We start from the raw sequence: 25,628 nt of genomic DNA, 5'->3' as shown, positions 1-25,628 counted from the left end.
AGAATACTTCAGTGGGTTGCCGTGCCCTCCTTCAGGGGGTCTTCCCGACCTAGGAACTGAACCCATGTCTCTTAGGTCTCTTGCATTGGAGGGTTGGCTCTTGAACACCAGTGCCACCCTGGAGCATAGGTCACATTTTGAAACAATACATTTGTTTACTTATCACTGGAATATCTTCTCTAACAGACTGTAAATTCCATGAAAGCAAGGGTCAGGGCACTACTATTTATTTAGCAACTAGCACAGTTTGTGGCATGTAGAATAAGCTCAGATAATACTTGCTGACTAAACAAATGAATTTATCTCACTATCCCACGGTTAAAACAAGTCATATGGAAGCCATAATTGTCCCTTTTATGCTGTCCCAAGGCTTCCCAGGTGCTCAGTGGTAAAAAAAAATCCACCTGCTGATGTAGGAGATGTGAGTTCAATCCCTGGGTTGGGAAGATCCCCTGGAGAAGGAAATTGCAACCCACTCCAGTAGTCTTGCCTGGGAAATCCTATGGACAGAGGAGCCTGGAGGGCTACAGTCCATGGGGTTGCAAAAGAGATACAACTTATTGACTTGACAACAACAACCCAAACTTGATATCTAAACCCAAGGATTAAAGTTCCAGGGAAGCAGATTTTAGCTCAGCAAAAGCAACCAATTAGATTCAGAAATGGAATGAGCTGTTTTGTGGGTACTGAGCTCTTTGCCAAGAGGCTGCCAAGGTACACAGATTCCACTGCTTTAGGCAGAAGTTATGACCCTGACAACATCTTAGTGTCTCCTATGACTTCCAACTCTAGGTTCTGCAGTTCTTTCCAAATGTTTGATTTTGAGTTAGGTGCATACAGAAATTCATTAGGAAATAACCTAAGAGAAGTTATCTAATGAGACTTGGAAAATAGATTATTCACATATGCATGCCTTTTTACAATTATTTGATGCATATGAATTCTGAGTTCACAATCCGCCATAAGTCCATGTACCTGTATGTCAATGAAGACTAAAAACAGAGTTAAAAAAATCTGGGTAGCATTTTATGGTTTTAAACACACACACACTTTTATATAATTACCATATCAAGTCTGTGAGAAAAATTATACCTGAGCTTATACAGGGTAAATGGCTGATCCAAACTCATAAATGTACCTACTAGAACCATCAGGACACAAACTCCCAAAGTCACTGATCTTTCTGACTCCAAATTATCCACCCTTTAGATTTAGCTATATATCCTCTTCTTGGATGAAAAATACCTTTCTTCTAAATTCAATGGGAAAAGGCCAAATGGAATTTAAAAACCTGTTTCTTTTCTTTCATAGGTATCAAGAATCTCTTTTATTGATTATCAGAAACATTACAAACATTTAATATGAACAAACTATAACATGACAGTGATTAGTTTGAACAATTAATACACTTCATTAGCTTTTATACTTAAATAGCAACAGTTATTAAATGTGATTTTTTTCACATAGTCTGATGAAAAATATTTCAATTCACAATAGCAACTTTCTTAACTCAAGATTCAAAAAAAGGAATATTTTCTTCTTTAGTAAAGCACTGAGAATAAGATGGGAATTTATCACAGGTTAAATGGCAAGGGAGAAAAGGTCCAATAGCATTTTGTTTTTAGCCAGTAGTTTCTTGTCAAAGGTCATAGAGAGCAGTGGTCTACGATTAAAGACAAAGGAAAATACACGTCATCCCACCCTAGAGTTTGAAGGGACCTTTGAGACCATCTAGTTCAATTTCTTCTCTTTTTTCTTATTTGACATATCAGCTTTGAGATTTTATTTGCTATAAATACCTATTGAGAGTTCATGTTTCCAAGAAATGCCTTCAACTTTCTAAGAAAATCATGATCACATGTATTTTTCAGGCATCTTCTGGCATGACAATTATATATCAAAAACTTTTGCAATTTTGTTCTCCTATATGCATATTTATGTGCAATACCTCTGGGACAGGGTGGTTTTCCTTAGTCAGTCTTCCAGCTACAAAAGACACGAATGAGTAAATCTTGGAAAAGGGATAACATCCTTGATATTGTCAATTCCTAAGATGCACTGCAGATAGCGTTCAAATCCCATCCCAAAACCTCCATGTGGCACAGATCCAAATCGACGGAGGTCCAGATACCTGATTTTGAAAAACAGAGTATCATTACCTATAAATGCTTCATTTAAGATCAGACGTTATGAAAGAATTTTATGTTTCAAAAGTATCTTGCAGTCATTTGTGCTCATCACATCACTGGGGCAGACCAGTCTTTTCACCTTACAGACAGATGAAGGACACAGAGGAGTTAGAGTGATCTGTCCAAGATTATGGAGACGAAATAGCAGCAAATCCTGTCATGCATTCATGGGCTTTGGTCACATGATCCTAAGTTTTTGTTCACTGGATACTTATATACAGAAAACTTGTCTCATTAGGCTACAGAAAAATTCCTAAGAACTGTATTATTTTTCTTTAAATACACTCCTCTTCTGCTTCTTAGTATATCAATGATAATATTCTTTTTTTCCATATCAAAATCATACTGTTCAATATATACAGGAGGGTGAAGCAGTTTGCCTGATGTACTACAAAAAGATATTCCCTTCCTACTAGTCTGTAAGCTACATCAAGGGCAGGAACTGCATCTTATTCAACCTTTATCTCCAGTGACTACCCAGAAACAGATGCTTACTACGTGGAGAGTTATTGTTTGAAGGTATAATAATATACTCAGAGGACTGCAGTAAGGAAAATCTTCAACTCCTCTGCTTTAAGCCTGGTGGAAGATGTCCAGAGTCATTTTTCTGAAGGTCATCCATGCACATTCTACTCCCACAGTAAGACTACATGCTAGAAAATGGTACATTCAGGATTCAAACTCAGATTCCAATATACCAGCCCAGGATACAGTTATTTTATGAAAAGAAGAGAAAGAAGACTCTATAACTCTTTTTATTATGTCATTTGATGGTGGGAATTCCTGAATTATATAATACAGATTAAAATAAATTTATAGTTTCTTGAATGATTTGTAAAATATACAAACATACAGCATAAAACTTAAACACCACAGCTGGTAGTCATTTGGCTCTTTAAGAGTAAAGGCTATAACCTATTCCCCCACTAGTAATAACAATGACTACATGTATTGGTATTTTAGCTAATTAAGTACTTCTCTTTCTAAAATAAAAGTACAACTAGTTGAGTTACAACCAAGTGAGACATCAATAAGAAGTAAGTTATCTAGGATAAAACCTGAGATTAGTAAGCACGATCAGGAATAATGGAAGGAACACGGTCTGAGTAACTGAAATGTTTGATAGCTGAATTAACTTTATAAGGCATGGAGGCAGAACATACTTTGATTTAGTGAGAAAATGAGATGAAAGGCATATCATACCACCTGCCACAAACACCTGCAGGATCTGAGCTGGCTGCCAGAAGTCCAGTATCCAGCTTTGGCTGGCTTTACATTTCTCATACACAGATTTCAGAACACTGGCATAAATATCTGGAAACTTAATTCAGAAGAAGCATTCTGCCTGTAGTATTTTTCTTATCTTTGCTTTGATAGATGGAAAGATTTACTTCTAAAAATAAGTTTTCGAAAGAACCTGTATTTGTTTGATTGTTGCTATATTGGTTCTATAGAAGAGATGGTAAAAACTGTGGAACTAGTTACAGATTTCATTTGCATGGGGCATGTAGAAACGGGAAGTGAAAAAATTCTTAGACACCTGGGGTAGCTACACACTCAGTGTGGTAGATCACTAGCAGAGATCACAGACTTGAAGATTTTTAAGGTCATTTCTACCTTTAAGGTACCATGATTACCACAGGAAGCAGATTCCAACTGTTAAAAAATAAAATTCAATGAGTAAATTAAAAAAAAAAACTTTATTCTATGATTCATCAATCAGGTAGGATCCCACCTAGCAACAGAAAAGAGCTCTGAAGAGCTCTACAAAATGATTTTAGGCAGAAGGGGGCAGGACAAGGAAGTTAGTAGCAAAGAGTGAGTGGTTTTAGGCAAGGTCATCTTCCTTTAGGAGATGACAGGTGTCCATCAGACAGACGACCTCACTAGTGTTGACCAGGTAATTCTAGACTCTCTGGTTCAAGATTCCACTTCTGGGAGATGTTGAAATTATAACTAAATCAGGTATTAAGTCTCAGTTTGGGGATGTGCGCTTAGCACAAGTGACTTCATTTTGGGCCTGTTGTCTGTTAAAATAATCAATACTTACATTTGGAGATGTTAAGAATTTGAAAACTTTAGTTGGGAAAAAAGTAGTATTGAAATGATTAATGAAGACCAGAAAAAGTCTAAACCAATGATTAAGATATATCTAGTTATATATATAGAGAGAGCTAGTTTTTATATACTATGAATAACATCTTGTAGACAGAAAATAAATTGAGGTAAAATGCGTAAGTGTGACAATCAGTTTCATCAACCTAACAGCAAAACTCAGCACTAAAGGAGGAAAGGTGGAAAGAAATTAAACTTCTACTCTGTGTAGATACTTAACTTATATTGCTTCATTTCATCCTTACAAAAATCCTATGAATTAGATATTACCATTCCATTTTATAACCAAGAAAACCAAGGCTCAGAGAGATTAAATATGCTGAAGTTCATTACTGATAAATAAGGCAACCGAGGGCCATTACTTGAACCCAATTTCAGGCTTTTTGCATCTCTGAAATCTAGTTCCATTACCAAAAGGCAAGTGTGTAATTTGATCTTTCCCTCTGCTGAGGACAGCAAAAGAGTTAATAATATGGTTGATACTATTATACCAGATCCTGACTCTTATCACAGAAATATGAATAAATAAATAAATAAGCTGTATATACTGAAAAGTACTTGAAGAAGGGATCTGCAGAAGGGACAGCAGAACAGCTTAGGTCTGCAGAAAGACGATCTTCCCTAAGCAGCTTAGATTTCTATGATAGGTGGAGACCCCAGGGATCACTTAGCTCAAGCCCCTAACTTCACACACAGAGAAAATGAGGCATAATGGTTAAGAACAAAGTCCCAGTTCTATGCTTCTGTGTGCTCTTGGTTAAGATAGTTAACATCTCCAGGTCCCAGGCCTGGATGGATAATAAAAAAGGAGTAAGAATGGCAACTAACTCAGGGGGTATTGTGATGATTACACAAAACAATATCCATCAAAATTTTAACATTGTTATCTGGCACACAATTGGCAATAAATAAATGACAGACATTATTATTACCACTTTTCAAAGATTCAAAGGGAATAACTAATCTCAGGACCTGTTCATTGTTTTAACCCTCTTCTATAGCACCCTGGAAATATACGTGAAAACTATGTAACATTCAGACCCAGAGCCAGAACAAGAGTCATCAGGGGTCATATTCTTACCATTGGTAGGCTTCTGTCAGTCCTAATCTGTAAAAGGAAAGTAAAATTCTTTCAGAGAATGACAATAAGATCAATATACTAACCACCAGACATTTATTTTGGGTTATGTGCAAAGTGCTCTTTATAAAGAAGTAAATACCAAAACTTGTGCTCTTAAATAATAATATATAATACAGTTGAGGAGCTGCACCTTTATTAGGTGGTAACAAAGGTAAGAAAACCAATATTAAGAAAACCAACAGTCCAATATAATCAAATAACAAATGCTAGGGAAAGAAAGCAAGGTCCAGAGCCCAAGAGAGGGGGTTCATCTGAGATAAACTTACTGTCCTGTGACATAAGAAAACCACTATTACTACTTCGTAAGGATGTCTAAAGGTACACCCAGACAAGGGATGTACAGACACAATTTTCTTTCCATAATAGTAAAATAATAATAAAGATTCTGAGGCTACTTCATAATATGGTTGCAAGTTGTTTTTTGCCAATTTGAGAAATGTTAATAAAATGTAAAGTTCGTAGTACTCATTAAAATTAATTTCAGTCCTTAAAAGTATTTGGGACCATGGCGTATCTCAAAGTGATCAGGATTATGAATAATTCAAACATGCAAAAATATGAAAAACATGAATAGAAGTCAAAGACAGATCCCAGAGATAGGGAAATACATATATCCACTTAATTAGGAAAGCTAAATTTGGACATTATCAGATATTAGGTAAACATTTAATGTTATGAGGAAAGGTTTCCTGAAGGAAGGAAGCAAGTACAGAAAACAGACCAATTAATCTTTCAACAGATGAGATTTCTTGCCATGTGTGATTTTTATTGTGCTTTAAAAAAAACCCAGAGAATCTTCAAATTCTTTCCATCTAAGGAGTTTTACTGTCACTTCAATTCCACAATTTTCCCAGAACTTCCTAACACTATAAAAAATACTAAGGAGTTAGTAGTCTAGCTGATAATAAGAGTCCTCCCAGAACATATTTATCCCCTTTCTTCTGGATGCTAACCCAAACAGAGCAGTTCGGATGACTGGAATTACAAAACCAAATTACTCCACAGATTTATAAGTTGGGATCTTGGAAAAGCAACAACTTTTTAAGCACTTCTCCATTAGGAAGAGAAGGCCTTACAAATGGCTAATTTAACAAACATGTCAAACAATCAAGACTTTTCCAGATTACTATGAAACCTAGTATTATCTGGAGAGAAAGATTATGCCTTCAACATGGGAAAGTCTTTTTTTAAAAAAAAGTCTGGCACAGTAAAAGTGGAAACCATGGAAAACAGAGGTTTATAACCTTGGTTAGTTTAGGAAGTCACTGTGGTTTTTTGGCAGACCATGCATATACAGGAGTGGTAGTTCAATTAGAAACATGATTCCCCTACTTCTCATCTCTAAAACATTTTCTGTGTGTTTATGGATACATTTCCCAGGTCTCAAACAGTAGGTAAAAGTTATTCAAATACTTAAATCAAGATACTTACATAGTAGAAAACCTGAGGAAGGAAAAACTGCCTATTCTAAATGCTAGCTTAGCAGATAATTTTAGTTTCTTTCTTCTTCCATCTTTATCCTTTCCCTGGTTTAGAGCCTGTCTTCACGATTTAGTTTAAAATCACAAACACAGAAAATCCCAACAACTCCTTTTCCCCAAAAACACAGAGAAAAAGGAAGAACAAACTTTAAGGGGCTTTAGTCACCTTTCCTTTTTCTATCACTAACTTTTAAAAAAGCTATTTCTATAGGGAGAGACATATACAAATAGTGGGCAAAAAAACCCAAAAATCATTGTGTTTCATATAACAGCTCTAAGTTTTCAGAAAAAGAAGCTCAGAGAGGTTAAGTAATAACTTGCTTAAGTCCACACAGAATCTGAAATTCAGGTCTGTCAGGTACTAAGACCCACCTACTATTCTGTTAGTCTGCCATTACTGCCTTTGAGTGCCCCATTCCCATTTTTAAAATTTCCCTTTTTCTAGTTCTGATCAGTACCTGGCCAATCGCTGTTCTAAGAAATGGTATCGTTCCTCTCTGAGGCTTCCTCCAAAGAGTTCTCCAACTCCAGGAACCAGAAGATCAACAGCAGCAACCTGAAAAGGGAAAAACTCACGAACACCATTCTGTTTTCAGACCATCCCAACAATGTCAGCTTCTGAAGCAAGTGGAGCTTACAGCATTTTGATGACTGGCTGTTTAACTGCTTACAGTTAAACAGATCTTTTTTATGTTAGCTGTTCATGTCCCCTGTTTTAATACTAAATGTTTAATTATTATGTTTAGAATATAAAATGCACGTGAACAGTTCCCCCTCTGGCACCATTTATGTGGTATACTTAACAAAAATATGTTTTCTGTACAAATGTGGTAAAAATGTTAGTCATAAAAAATGCGGAAAGTATTAATAATCATAAAAATATTTTAAAACATCTATCATCATGCAGAGGCAATTATACGCTAGCGTATTTTCTTAGGTTTTTTCCTTGTATGCTTAAAGAGTATAACAGAGATCAAATTACATATAAAACTCACCATTCTCATTATCTTAGCCAACAAAATACAATAAATATTTTTCCTATGTTAGTAAAAATACTTCACATACTTAATGTTTTAATAGCTGCACAGTTTAATGTTTAGAAGTATCATAGTTTATTTAACAGCTTTCTGTTGAATATTCAGAGTGTGTGTGTGTGCCTTTCATAAATAATGTGGCAATGATGTTTTTCTTTAATTTGAAGTATGCTAGTACATGTAAAATATGCTCTGATTGTTAATCAAATTAAAACAAAGAGATACCACTTTGGTGTTATCAAAATGGTGAAGATAAACAATATAAACAAATATGGATTAGAGAATGCATAAACTAACACTCTCATACCTCTGATACAAACTTTCTGGTCAGCAACTGGGCAAAAGATAATCAAAAGCTTTAAAAGTGCAATTTGCTTTGACTCAGCAATAGGAGTTCTAGGAACTAGTTCTAAAAAAATAATCAGAGATGCAAAAAAAAAAAAAAAGAAAAAAAATTCAACACACAGAATATTTACTACAGTATTGCTTATAACAACAAAAAATTGAAGTGTACATCAAGAGGAGACCATCAGATAAATTTTAGACACGGAAGAAAAAAGACTGACATCTCTAATACATAATGAGGTGTAAACTGTGTTGCTATGATTTCTTTTCTTTTATTCATATTTTCTTATTTTCTACAAGAAAGGTGTTATACTGTTGTAACAGAACAACAAAAAAATTGTAATAGGGTAAAATGGTGGCTTGATGTTTTAACTTGTATTTCTTCACTTACTAGTAATATTTACATTTTTGAGAATGTTTGCTATCTATATTATTTTGTGACTTGGCAATTCTTTTTTGCAAGTGGGGGGGGAGGACAAAGAGGTGTCAGGTAGACATTTATAAGGCCAGTAATAAGAAGGCACAAAACTCAGATTTAATTTACAAATAAAAATTAGGAATCCATGAACTTTGGAATGAGGTTCGTGACATTGTACAGGAGACAGGGATCAAGACCATCCCCATGGAAAAGAAATGCAAAAAAACAAAATGGCTGTCTGCAGAGGCCTTACAAATAGCTTTGAAAAGAAAAGAAGCGAAAAGCAAAGGAGAAAAGGAAAGATATAAGCATCTGAACGCAGAGTTCCAAAGAATAGCAAGAAGAGATAAGAAAGCCTTCTTCAGCGGTCAATGCAAAGAAACAGAGGAAAAGAACAGAATGGGAAAGACTAGAGATCTCTTCAAGAAAATTAGAGACACCAAGGGAACATTTCATGCAAAGATGGGCTTGATAAAGGATATAAATGGTAGGGACCTAACAGAAGCAGAAGATATTAAGAAGAGGTGGCAAGAATACACAGAAGAACTGTACAAAAAAGATCTTCATGACCTAGATAATCATGATGGCGTGATCACTCATCTAGAGCCAGACAACCTGGAATGTGAAGTCAAGTGGGCCTTGGAAAGCATCACTACAAACAAAGCTAGAGGAGGTGATGGAATTCCAGTTGAGCTATTTCAAATCCAAAAAGACGACGCTGTGAAAGTGCTGCCCTCCATATGCCAGCAAATTTGGAAAACTCAGCAGTGGCCACAGGACTGGAAAAGGTCAGTTTTCATCCCAATCCCAAAGAAAGGCAATGACAAAGAATGCTCAAACTACCACACAATTGCACTCATCTCACAGGCTAGTAAAGTAATGCTCAAAATTCTCCAAGCCAGGCTTCAGCAATATGTGAACCGTGAACTTCCAGATGTTCAAGCTGGTTTTAGGAAAGGCAGAGGAACCAGAGATCAAATTGCCAACATCTGCTGGATCATGTAAGAATTGAATCTCCAGTCTATGTCTGACGCAGGATGCAGCATGCTTGGGGCTGGTGCATGGGGATGACCCAGAGAGATGTTATGGGGAGGGAGGTGGGAGGGGGGTTCATGTTTGGGAACGCATGTAAGAATTAAAGATATTAAAATTTAAAAAATAAAAAACCGAAAAAAAAAAGAAAAAAAAAAGAAAAAGCAAGAGAGTTCCAAAAAAACATCTACTTCTGCCTTATTGACTATGCCAAAGTCTTTGACTATGTGGATCACAATAAACTGTGGAAAATTCTGAAAGAGATGGGAATACCAGACCACTTGACCTGCCTCTTGAGAAATCTGTATGCAGGTCAGGAAGCAACAGTTAGAACTGGACATGGAACAACAAACTGGTTCCAAATAGGAAAAGGAGTGTGTCAAGGCTGTATATTTTCACCCTGCTTATTTAACTTCTATGCAGAGTACATCATGAGAAACGCTGGGCTGGAAGAAACACAAGCTGGAATCAAGATTGCCGAGAGAAATATCAATAACCTCAGAGATGCAGATGACACCACCCTTATGGCAGAAAGTGAAGAGGAGCTAAAAAGCTTCTTGATGAAAGTGAAAGTGGAGAGTGAAAAAGTTGGCTTAAAGCTCAACATGCAGAAAACGAAGATCATGGCATCCGGTCCCATCACTTCATGGGAAATAGATGGGGAAACACTGGAAACAGTGTCAGACATTATTTTGGGGGGCTCCAAAATCACTGCGGATGGTGACTGCAGCCATGAAATTAAAAGACACTTACTCCTTGGAAGAAAAGTTATCACCAACCTAGATAGCATATTCAAAAGCAGAGACATTACTTTGCTGACTAAGGTCCGTCTAGTCAAGGCTACGGTTTTTCCAGTGGTCATGTATGGATGTGAGAGTTGGACTGTGAAGAAGGCTGAGCACCGAAGAATTGATGCTTTTGAACTGTGGTGTTGGAGAAGACTCTTGAGAGTCCCTTGGACTGTAAGGAGATCCAACCAGTCCATTCTGAAGGAGATCAGCCCTGGGATTTCTTTGGAAGGGATGATGCTAAAGCTGAAACTCCAGTACTTTGGCCACCTCATGGGAAGAGCTGACTCATTGGAAAAGACCCTGATGCTGGGAAGGATTGAGGGCAGGAGAAGGGGACGACAGAGGATGAGATGGCTGGATGGCATCACGGACTCGATGGACGTGAGTCTGAGTGAACTCCAGGAGATGGTGATGGACAGGGAGGCCTGGTGTGCTGCAATTCATGGGGTTGCAAAGAGTCGGACACGACTGAGCGACTGAACTGAACTGAACTGAAATTCCCCAGGTATGGGCAAAACTCGAAATTCCCTTCATCACTACTGCTGGATTTGAGGCTCAAGTTATTTTGATGCAGTTTGATTCACAAGCCCCAGCAAGGGAAATTCATTAGATACTCCTTGGTATTTAAGTCCTAAAAGATAATGCTCTTAAAGTGCTACACTCAATATGCCAGCAAATCTGGAAAATTTATCAATGGCCACAGGACTGGAAAAGGTCAGTTTTCATTCCAATCGCAAAAAATGTTCAAACAATTGCAAACAATTGCGCTCATTCACATGCTCAAAATCCTTCAAGCTAGGCTTCAATTGTACACGAACTGAGAACTTCCAGATGTAAAAGCTGGATTTAGAAAAAGCAAGAGAATTTCAGAAAAACATCTACTTCTGCTTCACTGACTATGCTAAAGCCTTTGACTGTGTGGATGACAAAAAACTGTGGAAAATTCTTAGAGATGTGAACACTAGACCACCTTACCTGCCTCCTGAGAAACCTATATGCAGGTCAAGAAGCAGCAGTTAGAACCAGACATGGAACAATGGACTGGTTTCAAATTGAGAAAGGAATATGTCAAGGCTATATACTGTCACCATGCATATTTAAGTTTTAAGCCGAGTACATCATGCACAATGCCAGGCTGGATGAAGATTGCTGGGAGAAATATCAACAAACTCAGATATGCAGATGATACCACTTTAGTGGCAGAAAGTGAAGAGGAACTAAAGCGCCTCTTGATGAAGGCAAAAGAGGACAGTGAAAAACCTGGCTTAAAACTCAACATTGAAAAAAACTAATATCATGACATCCAGTCCCATCACTTCATGGCAAACAGATGGGGAAACAATGGAAACAGTGACAAACTGTATTTTCTTGTACTCCAAAATCACTGCATATGGCGATCACAGCCATGCAATTAAAAGATGCTTGCTCCTTGAGACCCCATTGACTATACAGTCCATGGAGTTCTCCAGGCCAGAATACTGCAGTGGGTAGCCATTCCCTTCTCCAGGGGACTTTCCTGACCCAGGAATCAACCAAGGTCTCCTGCACTGCAGGAGGATTCTTTATCAGCTGAGCTACCAGGGAAGCCCTCCTTGGAAGGAAAGCTACGACAGATCTAGACACAGAGACATCACTTTGCTGACAAAGGTCCGTATAGTCAAAGTTATGATAGTTTTAGTAGTCATGTCAAATGTGAGAGCTGGATGATAAAGAAGGCTAAGTGCCAAAGAATTGATGCTTTCGAATTGTGGTACTGGAGAAGACTCTTGAGAGTCCCTTGGACAGCAAGGAGATCAAACCAGTCAATCCTAAAGAAAATCAATCCTGGATATTCACTAGAAGGACTGATGATGAAGCTCCAATACTTTGGCCACCTGATGTGAAGAGCTGACTCACTGGAAAAGACCCTGATGCTGGGAAAGATTGTGGGCAGGAGGAGAAGGGGGTGACACAGGATGAGATGGTTGGGTGGCATCATTGACTCAATGGACATGAGTTTGAGCAAACTCAAGGAGATAGAGAAGGATAGGGAAGCCTGGTGTCAGGCAGTCCATGGAGTCACAAAGAGTCACAAACCACTTAGCAACTGAATAACCACCACCATCCCTTGGTTGAGTATTCTTCCTTCCAAGTTGACTTCACAATATGTAGTCTATTGAGTGTACATATCCAATGTTTAAAATTTTATGATTTACTAAGTAACACTGATACAATTTTTAAAATTCGAATACTACTAGGTGATCCTGGCATCTTATCAGGGACTGCTGGGCAGTCATTTGTCCTAATCACACATGGCTGAATGGAATGAATGGACATTATTTTCTGTGAAACCAATACCCTAGCTGAATATTTGCCACCAGCCTTTGGAGGAATTGCTTAGGACTCAAATTCATGGCATGTGACATTTTGCATGTTTGCTTAGATTCACTTCATTTAGACCCGCAATCTGTCCCTTTCAAATGATGAAATATGTTTGGTCATTTATAAGTTATTCTTCTATGTTCAAATGAGCAAAAACTTAGGCTATCTGAAATCAGAAAATTTTAGAGCTGGTTAGTACACTGTAGGTCATCCAGTACAATTCTCTAATTTTTATGGCAGGAGACGCTCAGGCTCAGAGAATGGAAAGACATGCCTAAGGCCATACAAATAACTAGTCCATACAAATAACCAGTAAGAGAGCTGGCTTTCAAACTAAGCACTAGTAACTTCTTAGTCCAGTGTACTTTTCATTATAACATTTGTTCATACCACTATTAAAATCATTATTTTTTGGAGAGGGTGAGGGGAAGAAAGGAAGGAAAAGAAACTGTTACTGTAAAAACATACCGTATTACTATGCATTACCTCCGGCCAAACGTCATCAGCATAGGCTAGACATTCTCCTACACCCCTCTCTTGACTTCCCAGAGAAGGCAACTGTGAGACACACCTGTTTCAATATTTTTAGACTGCACTGCACCCTTTGCACAAGCTCTTGCAACCCTGCTCATAATCTGTTACTACATCCCTACTGAAAGAAACACAGAAGTCAGTTAGCTGACCTAAAGCCTGTTCACTCACCACTGAAAAAAATAAAGTAGGGATGGAAGCAGACACTTTGTTTAAGTGAGCTGAAAAGAAATCTAGGTTGCTAATAAATCAATGTTGTATATATCAGTAGACTGAGTAAGTTATATTTTAATAATTAGCTCTGAGAAGCTATAGCACTGCATAAATTACAAAAGTACATGAAAGTTTATTATAATACTTTCAGGTTTCAGGCTGTGAGATCACATTAGAGAGACTGTCATAATGAAGGCTTCCTGGTACTTCTAAAGGTAACTGTGACTGCAGTCTATGAGAGAATTGCCTTTCAAGGAATCTTATGTAACTGCATTTAATAGCAACACCCTGCCCACCCCCCCACATACACACATTTTAGCAATACTGTGCTTTAACACAATAAAGACAATCAAAATTTAGAAAGAAAGAGGACTTCACACTTATTGACTACCTACCATCCCAAACACTGTGCTATGCATTTTTCATATTATTAATTATGAATTAATTCAATCCTCATAATTCTGGAAAATATTATCATCTAATTTTTACAAATGGAAAAATAAAACTCAAAGAAATTAAATGGCTTACCTAAGATCACATAGATTATAACACAAAGACCTGGGACCTGAACCCAAGGGTGCCTGATTCTAAAGCCTGGGGACATTCTTATTCCATGGAGCCAACATTCAAAAAAAATTTAGAGTAAAAGCTGCTCTTTAGCTTCCCAGGAACTTCCTTAGCAAATCAACTCACTCACTATTTGTCTGTGCGTGCGTGTGTGTGCGCACGTGCGCTGCGTCCTGTCCGACTCCTTGTGACCCCATGGACTGTAGCCCATCAGGCTCCTCTGTCCATGGGATTTTCCAGGCAAGAATACTGGAGCAGGTTGCCATTTCCTACTCCTGGGGATCAAACCAGTGTCTCTTGTGTGTCCTGCATTGGCAGGCAGATTCTTTACCACTGAACCACCTGGGAAGTCCATCACCAAATAGATATCAGGTGCCTGTTATGTCCCAGGCATTATGCTAGGCAACAGGACACACTCATAAGTGAAAAAAAAAAAAGGTCCTCAAGTCCTTTGGCAGAGAGAAAAGTGTCACTAAATAAACAGGTATACAAATAAATGTAACAACACAACCGTGTTAAGAAATAAGATGGATTAAGTTAGTAACTCCAGGTCTGCAATTTAAAGTAGTACACTGTGGTTTAGTGCATCTCTGACTCAGAAGAGAGGGTCAAGGAAGGTTTCTCTGTGGAAATGATTACTGAGAAGAGATCTAAGAGTAAGCAAAATCACTCAGGTGAAGAAGGCTGTTCTCAATCTAGGGAAGGCTATGTGAAAAGGTCCTGTGATGAGGGAGAACCCTGCCTACCTATCGGAAGGCATGAGAAAGCAGCAGCCAGGCTACACTGAGGCTTGTAGGCCAAACAAAGAACCCTGACGCTTGGCCTAAGAGCAGTGGGAGGCCACTGGACAGCTTTGAGAAGAGAGTGTGACCAGATTTTCACTTTCTAAAAGTTCAAGCTGAAATGGGGAGAATGAACTCAGAGGAGGACAGAATGGATGCAGGCAGAAGACTGGTTAGGAGGCTACTGAAGTAGTCCTGGCAAGATGTGATGGTATGTTAATCCAGAAACATGAAAGTGGAAATAAAGAGAAGTAGATGGATTAGAGATTTATTTAGGAGTACAGAAATGACAGTTTCAATATGTGAAGTCAGAGAGGAGAACATTTAAAAGATGACTCAGGACTCTGGCTTACACAATTAGATGAACACTGAATTTTCAAAGAAAATCAAATTTTGTGGGAGAAAGGGAGAAGGAGTGAAATCATAGGTTCAGTCTGGGGTATGTTAAGCTTGAGGTGGTTTTACGATGTATAAATGGTGGTAAGACAAGTCCAGAGCTCACAGGAGAAGTCTGGATTCAAGACATGAATTTCTGAGTCGTATGAAAATACACAGTGAGTTGTGGGTAAAGATGAAATCATCTGGGGAAAGAAAAGACCTGGGGAGAAAAGGATGGAGGCATGAGGAATTCCAGCATCTAGTGAAAGAGGATGAACCTGAAAAGGAGCCTGAGAAAGAATACTCCACTAAGAAAGGGAGAAAACTAGGAGAACGCTGTCACAGAAGTCAAAGGGGGAAGAAGTTTTAAGAAGAAAGTCCTAAATAGTGCTGAATCATGCTGAGAGGCGAAGTAAAAGACTTTACAAGTCTGTTGGGCTTAATAACATGACAATTATTACTGCTCCCAGAGCTTCAGTGGTACAATTAGAGGGAATGATAGTGGTCTGAATATAAATCACATTAGAAGGCGGAGGAATGAGTGGTATATACTGTGGTGGTTATGAAATATTCACCATCCTTAAGAAGACTTTAATTTGAGAAAGGAAAATTTATATAGAGACTACAAAAAAAGACACAATGCCACTAATTAGTTTTACTGATCCTTTAAATGCCATAGAAATCCAGAAAAGGCAGGCTCAGGGTGACTGGGTAAGCTAGGGAAGTCATTGCAGAGCAGGAAAACCTTAAGCAGAGCGTTTTTAAGTGCAAAACTGAATGACTGAAAAGTGCTCTCCCGAGGGAAACTGAGAGGAATACACTGTGTGTGTGTGCTGGGGGAGAGAGGTGGAAGTGGGATAGGGTGGAGTGATAAAAAAAAGGCAAGAGCTACAGACAAGTTCCTGTGTTTTGTGATGTAAGCTCAACACCGAACAGACAACCTGCAACTGGATAATCCACTCCCCAGTTACGCTCCCTTTTTCTGCTGCCAACCTGTGGGCCTATTCATTTCTCATAACTGATTATACCAGAGACTTGGTAGGGAGAAGGGAAAATAAGTGTCATAAATCAACTGTGTTGCTTACTGCACTTGGATAATGCTGGTGAAAGGTAGAGATGTATAAAATCAGTGGCTAACGTGTAATTTTATATTTGTGACTTCTGAGGTAGTGTGATAAAGTGGAGAAGAATACAGACTTCAGAGCCAGAGGGAATCAGGTTTGAATGAGAATTCTATCACTTTCTATCCATGGAGCTGAGAAATGCAATTAGTCTTTTTGTACTTTACTTTTCTATATGTAAAACTGGAAAAACATCGAGTTTCTTGGCACATCTTCATTTGTGATTTGTGACTTAAGAGATAACATGATAGTATGTGCTTCATACTAATTGGTGGCTCCTACTGTTTTAGGAATGCTGTAATATGAGCAAAGACAGGAGAGACATTCAGATAACCTTGTATACCTAAGATGAGGTAACTTTATTTATTAGGGGGTCCTGATCTACATTTTCCTACCGGTATTTATCTAAAAACAAGTGAAAGTACAAGACAGCAAAGTTTACATTTAGGACCTTTTCTGAGATAAACATATTTGTCTCATAGATTTTTATAATTAATGCTATTAAAAACTATTCAATACATATTTAAAGAGTAAAAAATATTCTTATTTTATGTTACTGCCAATTTTGTGAAGGAGAGGAGACAAAAAAAGAGAAAAAAAGGAAAATACCAGAAATATAAAAGCCAACTGTAGTTGAGGGAAAAGAACAGAGGACAAGAAGAGCTAAAGAGGACAGACAGACAGAGACAAGATAGGTGGAGAAAACAGCCGGTCAGCAGAGGACCAACCAAGAGGAGAATGCGCCCAGACCTCTTCGACCCCTCCACAGCCCTCCCCTCACTGCTTCTATTTGACAGTCAAAGTGCTCTAAGCTGCCTGCTACGCCAAGCCAGCTCTTCCTTTGTCTGGTAATGCCATACCATCATCTCCCCCTACCGCATGTGGTCTCCTAATCAGTATTTAACTTGATAGGAGACTGGGCATATTGCTATACACTGCTCCAGGGCTCTCAGTAATTTAAAAATACAAAACAAAACGCACCTACATTTGCATCTGCTTAACTGAGAAGGACACCCTACGACAGAAATGAGGGAGTGTGCTTACAGAACACTGGGATCTTCTTTGGAAACACATTTTTAGAGGAGCCTGTGAGAAACGTTATCATTTTAAGAGAGATAAAGAGTGAATGATATAATTTAAGAAAATATGCCAAAGGATAAATTAAATTAAATCAAGGGGAAAACCTCAGACTCTGAGATGACTAACCCCGATTTATTTAGTGTGTTTACTTACTGTGTGCTGAGGGCCATCTTCATTATCCCTCATGTAGAACGGCTTGAGTGCTAATGGATAATTAATGACAAAGACTGGTATGTCGCCACAGTGCTTCACCAGGTATTTTTCATGTTCAGTGTGTAGATCAGCACCCCACTGTAATGAGAAAAAAGAAATTACCAAAGGAGAAGACAGAGCTGAAATATACAATGCAGGACCTAAAAATAACCTGTATCAGTGTCAAGGGCTTCTCTTCCCTGAGGATCAGGGATGTGTGGAACCGTCTGCTGAGGTTACACAGGTAGAGAAACCAGAGAGAGATGTGTGAACAGATTCAAAAGCCTGGAAAGATGAAAGCTGGAACTAGTAGAGAAACACTGTGCTTTCTGTGCCCCATCTGAGGGAGCAGCATTTAGCAGACAAATAGGAAGACACAGTATGCTCTCCACAGTGCATAAAGGCTGATTCAGATTCATAATTTTTATTAATATTGGCCAGAGGTTCTTCTACAGTTACTGTTCCTAAGTTTCAGGAAATTAAATGATGAGAGATAATGTTCCCAATACTGAGTCTATCTTTGGCTAGCTGGCTTCTCCCAGTGAATTCTTTTTTTTAAGAGTCAACTAATATATCAGGTGCTCTTTGATGAATATTTAATAACACTGTTCATCTATTTATTCAGCAAACACTAATGTGCCTATTAAACCCCAAGTACCACCTAGGTACTGAAAATAGTGGTAAGGAAAACAAAACCCCTAACTTCATGAAGCTTCTAGGGTAGAAAACAAATATTAAATTAAAAAATTATACAAGGAAATCAATTGATTATAATTATAATAAGCACAGGACACTCATAACTTAAGAGAAAATCTAACCTAACATCTAACTTAAGAGAACATCTAACTGGGAATAGAACTGGTATAAGCAGTAGTTTCAAGACAAAGGTATTATATCCTTAACATCATCTTATTGGCCCCACTTGTCTGGCAGCATCTCAATTACAGGAGAGAAGCACTGGCAGGAAATGAGAGCCCTGCCTCTAACATTCTGTGCACGGCCACTAGACTATGCTGTCTTTCCAGACCGATGTCCTTGCCAATGAAATAAAGGAGTTCTGGGAAAAAGCAAAAACACAAAACTCAAGTGTTCTTCAAAGTGGATCACAAATTAGAAGCCTCTATAAAGTTCAAAGGAAAAAGAAACCTGTTTAATGTGTTGCCTAGACTTATTTGATCAAATAACCTCTTTTGTCTATCAACTGATAACATCATTCAGAAAATACTTTGAGAAACACTGAACTAGTTGATTGCTACACTGATATTCTATTCTATATTCTACGATATTTCTAAAGAATTTCATCTTTAAACTTGGAAAACTTCTCTATAACTGCTTTTGTCACTGCTAATCCAAATGATATGATTCTACTTCAAAAGAATTTTTCAGTCTATATATGTCAATAAGGTTGGGCAAACATAAAAAAAACCCAATGTACATATACGAAATACTGCATATTGCTAAAAAGAGAAATAAGGTTATTTTAAAGGATTCTTAATGATCAGACAAATATGAGAAAGAAATTTTCATATATATATACTACCTCTGGAGTGAAGGTGAAGTTCTGGGATGCCTGCTTTAAGATCTCCACTGCCTCAGTGTAAGAAATGCTGGAGAGAGAAAGGGTAAAATCAGAAAAAGGTCTATATAATGGTCTGTTGTTAATTAGTGCATCTGAAAACTGTAAAAGGCTTATTTTCATACTGTTTTCCAGATCACACATGAATATCAAATGATTGCTGGGTTATCAGGAATGATTATAAAAAATGATTATTGATAATCAGGAATTATGGCTGACTTAATCTTATGAGAGTCTGAGCAGTGTGAAGAGAAATGGCCATTCAATAATCACACTTGTAGTGTACACAAAGAAGCTAGTCACTCAAGAAAGTAAAGATTTTTTCTGAATTCATGTTATGCTAATGCCTGAAAAGGTGTGAAATACCGAGACTGAAAGAGGAAAACTCTCTCCTGAAAGCTATCATTCATTCACCCAACATATACTGAGTATTTACCGTGTTCTAGGCATCATTCCAGGCACTGGAGATCCAGTAAATAAAAACAAAGACCCTGCCTTTATGGAGTGTGTGTATGTGTATAGAAAGATAAATAAACCAAACTAATAAAATGCCAGGGAGCTACTGGTGCTACGGAATGAACAAAGCAGGACAAAAAGAGGGTGTGTATGTATGTATAGAAAGATAATAAACAAAAATAATATAATGCCAGGGAGCTACGGGTACTATGAAGATAAACAAAGCAAGGTAAAAAGGGGGTGTTTGGTGTACTATTTTAAATAAGATGGTCAAGAAAGGCCTTGCTGAATTGGTGACATTTGAACAGAATCCTGAATGAAGTAAGGAAATGGCCATATAAATATCTAAGGGAAAGTATTCCAGGCAAAGGGAACAGTGAGTACAAAAACCTGCAGTGAGGAACAGTTTGGCTTATTCAAGGAACAAAAAAAAGCCATGTGACTACAGCATATTGAATAAGGGGAAGAATGCCAGGAAATTAGATGGGAAAGGTAATGAGAGGTCAAATCCTACGAACTCTTTCAGACCATGGTAAGGGATTAATGATATATTCTAGTATTGGAAGATTGTTCAGGAAAAATACCACTGGTTACCTCAGTAAGAAATCACCATGCTAAAGCAAGCCAAACTAAACATTTAACAGTTTGAATAGGTGATATATGCATATGGTTAAAAAAACAAAGATGAATAAAACAGTATACATCTTCATTCCACCCCTTTCACATAGCTACTTAGTTCCTCTCCTCATACACAATCATTGTTACTGGTTTCCTGTGTACTCTTTCAGAGGGCTTCATGCATCTCTAAGCCAATACTAATACTCAATCTCCCCTTTTTATAGATGGCAGCTGTAGCGTCACACACAGTCTTTTACATTGTTTCTTGCTCAATATCTTGCAGATATTTACACATCAGTATATAAAGAACTTCACCTTTTGAACTATTACGTAACATTCCACTCTGTGGATATATCCTAATCTCAAACCAGTCACCTACCAACGGGTATTTCAGCTGGTTCCAATCTTTTGTTATGGCAAATCATGACCACATATATCTAATTTATGCTTCCCAAACAGCTCAGTTGGTAACGAATCTGCCTGCAATGCAGGAGACCCTGGTTTGATTCCTGGATTGGGAAGATGCCCTGGAGAAGGGATAGGCTACCCACTCCAGTATTCTTGGACTTCCCTGGTAGCTCAGCTGGTAAAGAATCAACCTGCAATGTGGGAGACCTGGGTTCAATCCCTGGGTTGCAAAGAGCCCCTGGAGAAGGGAAAGGCTACCCACTCCAATATTCTGGCCTGGAGAATTCCATGGACTGTATAATCCATGGGGTCACAAAAGAGTTGGACACGACTGAGCGACTTCCACTTCACTTCACATGCTTACACAAATTTTGAACATGGGAAAAACAGAACTGTTGGGTTCTAAAGTACTTGCACCTTGGACTTTTTATAATTCTGAAAGACACTGCCAAAGATATCATCCATTCCCCTTTTATAGGGTTACACTGATTTATGCCCACTAGTAATATATGAAGGTGTTTCTCTATCTCCTCTGCAACAGTATTTTGCATGATTAAAAACAAAAACCTACAAGCTTTCTGAAGACCTGTGAGCTAAAGAAATAACTTACCCAACCCAAACTTATTCTCTGAAGCAAAAACAAAGTTCAAATTTATAATAACTAACTGGAAAGAGCTGTGTCATAAAGTACAAACAGACCTACCGAAGCTATGTTTTGAGTGATAGGTTTTTTAAGATGGAAATTCTATTCAAAAGAAAATCTAGTATTAAATAACAGATAATTTCTACGTTAGGATGGTGTTGGTGTTGACAGTAGTAATGCTTTTTAAATGAGCATTTTATAGGAGGGAAATTGAAGCTTAGAGAGGTTCAGTAATTTGCCAAAAACCACTCATGTAAGTTAAGAAGTAAAGCTTGATGTGCTGACTCCAGAGTCTGAGCTTTTAACTCCTGAGATAACGCCTAAACCACCTGCAGTTTCATATGTTCTATTGAAACAAAACATAATGGGCCCTGGGTTCTCCCTCTGACTCTACCACTTACTAGCTATGTAAATCACTTCATCTCAATGATTTACATCTTTATTTAAAAAAACCTAAAAATACAAACATTAAAAAGTTAGGTATTTACACTTATAAAATGAGGACACAGGGCTATACTGTCTTAAGTTTTTTTCTGCTTAGATGTTCTACTGTTTTGTTCCATCAATTACTTGATATGATCTATTCATTATACTGAGAAATATAAGAGCAGTCAAAAGGGGAAGCACTAGAATCTTGTACCACTGATACGTTTCAGGTACAACATCAAGAAAAAAAAGACTCATGTCTAAATAGCTCTGCTTATTCTAAATGTTCTGTAATACTCTGCCTATACCTTAAGTTGAGGCAGAACTTTCAAGTTTAAATTACAGTTCTGACACTGGATATCCTTGATGGCCTTCAGCAATTCTACTTTTTCTTGGTTATGCATGCATGCGTGCTTAGTTGTGTCTGACTCTGTGTGACCCCATGGACTATAGCCGGCCAGGCTCCTTGGTATGTACAGGGACTAATATTTCTTCTCCTTCCCAGAAACTATTTCCAAAGTGCTTTGAACTCTGAGAATCATGTAATTTACATATTCCCTCTGACTGTTCCATCCCCTTTTTGTTTCTAGCTGCTGGGACCTCTCTTATATGCTAATGAAGTCAACAATGCATTTCACAGGATTTCATAATATTTTACTAACGTCTTTAGATGTTTTATAGGAGGGTTTTCAAATTATCGAGTTTTTGACGTATTGCTTAAGCAGCATTTGGTCATTTCAACAAAATTACTCAAGTTATCACTTTTGAGATGAGAAAACTGAAACTTAACTACTCAGAGTTGTTGTGAAGATAAAATGAACTTCAGTATATGTAAAGTTTATCACTGTCTGATACATAGTAAATATTCAATACATGGTGGATATTTTCCCTTCATCTAAGATCTTACTCATTAGATAGGAGCTGGATAACTTCTCTTAAGATCTGCCTGATTCTCTGTTACCAGCACAGATTCCTCAAGATGCCCAATTTCTTTATCTTAATTAAAAATTTTATCAAAATGCTTATGTCCAGAACTCTCCTGTACATTCCAGATCTGGACACTCAAACTGCCTACCTGACATCTACAAACGGACATCTGAATGGATCTCAATCATAATGTGACACCTCATGGGATGAGCCTGTTATCACCTCTCTCTTCCCACAACCCCCCTGCTACTCCTTCCTCTGTCTCCATTTCCATAGCTATGTAAGCCAAAGGCCTTCAAGCCACTCTCTTTCTCACTCTCAGCAAATCCTGTTTGCCCTCTCTTTAAAACCTATCCTGACCTGGACCATTTCTCTCCCCCTCCACTGTCACCATCCTGGTCTGTGATTGTTAACTTTATGTGTCAAGTTGGCTGGGCTGCAGTACCCAGATATTTGGTCAAATATTCAGGATATTTCTGAGAAGGTGTTTTTTGGGATGAAGTTAACATTTAAATCAGTGGATCCTGACTAAAGAAGATTCCCTCCCTAACAACATCTAGTTTGAAGGCCTTACTAGAGCAAAGAATGGCCTCTTCCAAGAGAAGGAATCTGCCAGCAGGCTGCCTTTGACTTGCTCTTCCCTGAGTCTCCAGCCTTCAGAATTGAATTTGCCTAGTCTCTACAAATATGTGAACTAATTCCTTAAGATGTTCTTTTCCCAGTTACCCATATAGCTAGTTCTCTTACTCTCTCGAGAGCTTTACTCAAAGATCATCTCAGCGGGATCCTCCCCACCATGCTATCTACCATTTCTATCTCCTCATTCTTCCTTTGTCACATCTTCTATCTCTTTTTTGGTTTCTCCCCCCTTAGTATTACTCATTTTCACAGATTATATATTTCACATTTTTATCTTATTTCTTGGCTATTATTATCTCCACCAGGAATGTAAGCTCAGTGAAGGCATGGAGTTTTATCTGCTTTGTTCATTGCTTTAAAAGCAGTTTTTAGATGCTAGAACAATGCCTGGCATATAGTAAATATTCAATATACATTTAAGTAAAGAAAAAGTCTCCAAAGCCTTCACTTGTACTTCACTGCCCTTTGCTTCTCTACCACAGGGCTCCTGACTCTTCCTTCCTTTGCTATTCCCACATTTGCTGCCTTGTTGTTGGTTCAGGGTCAACAATTCATCACTTTTAACTTGAGTCTGCAGGTCTAGGTTGCTACCTTATTCTCAGCTCGGTCCAGTGTGCCAAGTTTTTCTTATTTCCCTCCTCAAGGATAGGTTGGATTCTTTATTCTCTTAGAACAGAAACCTGCTAAATTTAAGATGGCAAGGGAAAAATGATACTAACTACTTTGAGAGACAATCTTTCATTCTTCTAAGTATCAACCTTGCTTCCTTGATACACTGTAAATACCCTGAATACTAAGTTTTTTAAAATTTGTTTTAATTGGAGGATAATTACTTTATAATATTGCAATGGTTTTTGCCAAACATTAACATGAATTGGCCATAGGTATACGTGTGTCCCCCCCAATCCTGAATCCCGCTCCCTATCCTATCCCTCTAGGTTGCCCAGAGCACCAGCTTTGGGTGCCTGGCTTCATGCACTGAACTTATACTGGTCATCTATCTTACATATGGTAATGCTGAATCCTAAGTTTTATGTAAATTGTTTGTATTAGATATAAGAAGTTATTTGCTGTTTTTCCCATATCAAGTATGTGTTTCATAATAAACTGTGAAAAGAACAACCTATCTGATTAATATGACTGGTTGACTAAACAACAATATCAAATGCTATATAACAGGATTACAGTGAAAATGAAGCAGTAATGTATGTGCAGTATTTACAGTATGAATTTTTAGGTTTTAAAAAATTGGCTTAAAAAACAGTTCAGAATATATTTTCAGATTTTAGCGAGCAAAAGCAAAGAAAAAGAAAGAAGACTGAAATAGAGAAAAACAGAGAGGCAAACATTACATGTATCTTAAAAGCATACTTTTTAATCAAGCTAGATTTTGATTACTAAAGAATTAGTCTGAATTGCAGTAATACAGCTAATAATTACCATGTTCATTTATCTTGCTAAGATTTATTCATTATTTATTCATTCAACATTGATTATCAACTATGAACCAGACACAAGAGCTCTAACTATCATTAAAATACAAGTGTCCCTTGAGTCTAGGAAGTATGATAAGCAGATAAACAAACAAAAAGAATTTAATACATAATAAATTATGATAAATATGATGATAAATTATGAATAAAGTTCAGAGAAAATATAACATCTACTTACACTAGAAAGTTGTTTTTTAGCATATGTTCTAATCTGTCCTTCGTAAAAAAAGAGAAAAAAGAAAATTTATTAAATCCAATTAGAGTCATTGTATCTAATTAACATAGTCAGAGGGCTTTATCCACAAAACTAATTACCTTTTGGCCAGGAGCTATGAATTTGTGACAGAGTTCAACATCTTTAGGACAATTTGAGAGAACTGTCATTGCTGTAGTCTTGAAGAGGCTCTCCATAACCTAAGAGAAATGATACAGAATTGCGTGACATGTAAGTTTCATGAAAAAACCAGCTCTGCAGGGACTACTCTCCAGGTTTTAGCAACTCTAAAGACATTAGGCCTCTTACTTTCTGAATATACTGCAGCAAGCTAATTCAGTTTCCAGACTGATTAAAAGAAACACCACAACTTCTCAGAGTAGGAGGGAAAAAAGAAAGAAAGAAAGAGAAACGTCTGAAGTTTTTGTTAACAGTTTCAATAGTAGTAATGAAATGA

The 25,628-nt window shown here is 37.6% G+C and overlaps 1 protein-coding gene and 1 long non-coding RNA gene across 4 annotated transcripts in view; one reads left to right on the top strand and one right to left on the bottom strand.

Annotated features, from left to right (window-relative positions):
• The window catches only part of LOC138426419 (uncharacterized), a 28,631-nt gene extending 19,620 nt beyond the window's left edge, over window positions 1-9,011 (top strand). The window contains exon 3 of the long non-coding RNA XR_011251639.1: window positions 7,372-9,011. This is a non-coding gene — a long non-coding RNA (uncharacterized lncRNA). The remainder of the gene's footprint in view (window positions 1-7,371) is intronic.
• The window catches only part of NARS2 (asparaginyl-tRNA synthetase 2, mitochondrial), a 131,361-nt gene continuing 107,027 nt past the window's right edge, over window positions 1,295-25,628 (bottom strand). For 2 of the 3 annotated variants that reach the window (XM_069564958.1, XM_069564959.1), the window contains 7 exons: window positions 25,273-25,371; window positions 25,136-25,173; window positions 19,312-19,378; window positions 17,733-17,870; window positions 7,385-7,482; window positions 5,386-5,412; window positions 1,295-2,131 (listed from right to left, as the gene is read on the bottom strand). In XM_069564958.1, coding sequence (XP_069421059.1) covers window positions 1,987-2,131; window positions 5,386-5,412; window positions 7,385-7,482; window positions 17,733-17,870; window positions 19,312-19,378; window positions 25,136-25,173; window positions 25,273-25,371 — 612 coding nt within the window. In that variant the 3' untranslated portion in view covers window positions 1,295-1,986. The remainder of the gene's footprint in view (window positions 2,132-5,385; window positions 5,413-7,384; window positions 7,483-17,732; window positions 17,871-19,311; window positions 19,379-25,135; window positions 25,174-25,272; window positions 25,372-25,628) is intronic. The other variant, XM_069564961.1, reaches the window with a different exon arrangement.

Source organism: Ovis canadensis, chromosome 21 (assembly GCF_042477335.2).
Source record: "Ovis canadensis isolate MfBH-ARS-UI-01 breed Bighorn chromosome 21, ARS-UI_OviCan_v2, whole genome shotgun sequence".
Taxonomy (NCBI): Eukaryota; Metazoa; Chordata; class Mammalia; order Artiodactyla; family Bovidae; genus Ovis; species Ovis canadensis.
Note: the sequence above shows the minus strand (reverse complement) of the source record. Positions and strands in the feature narration are given on the sequence as shown.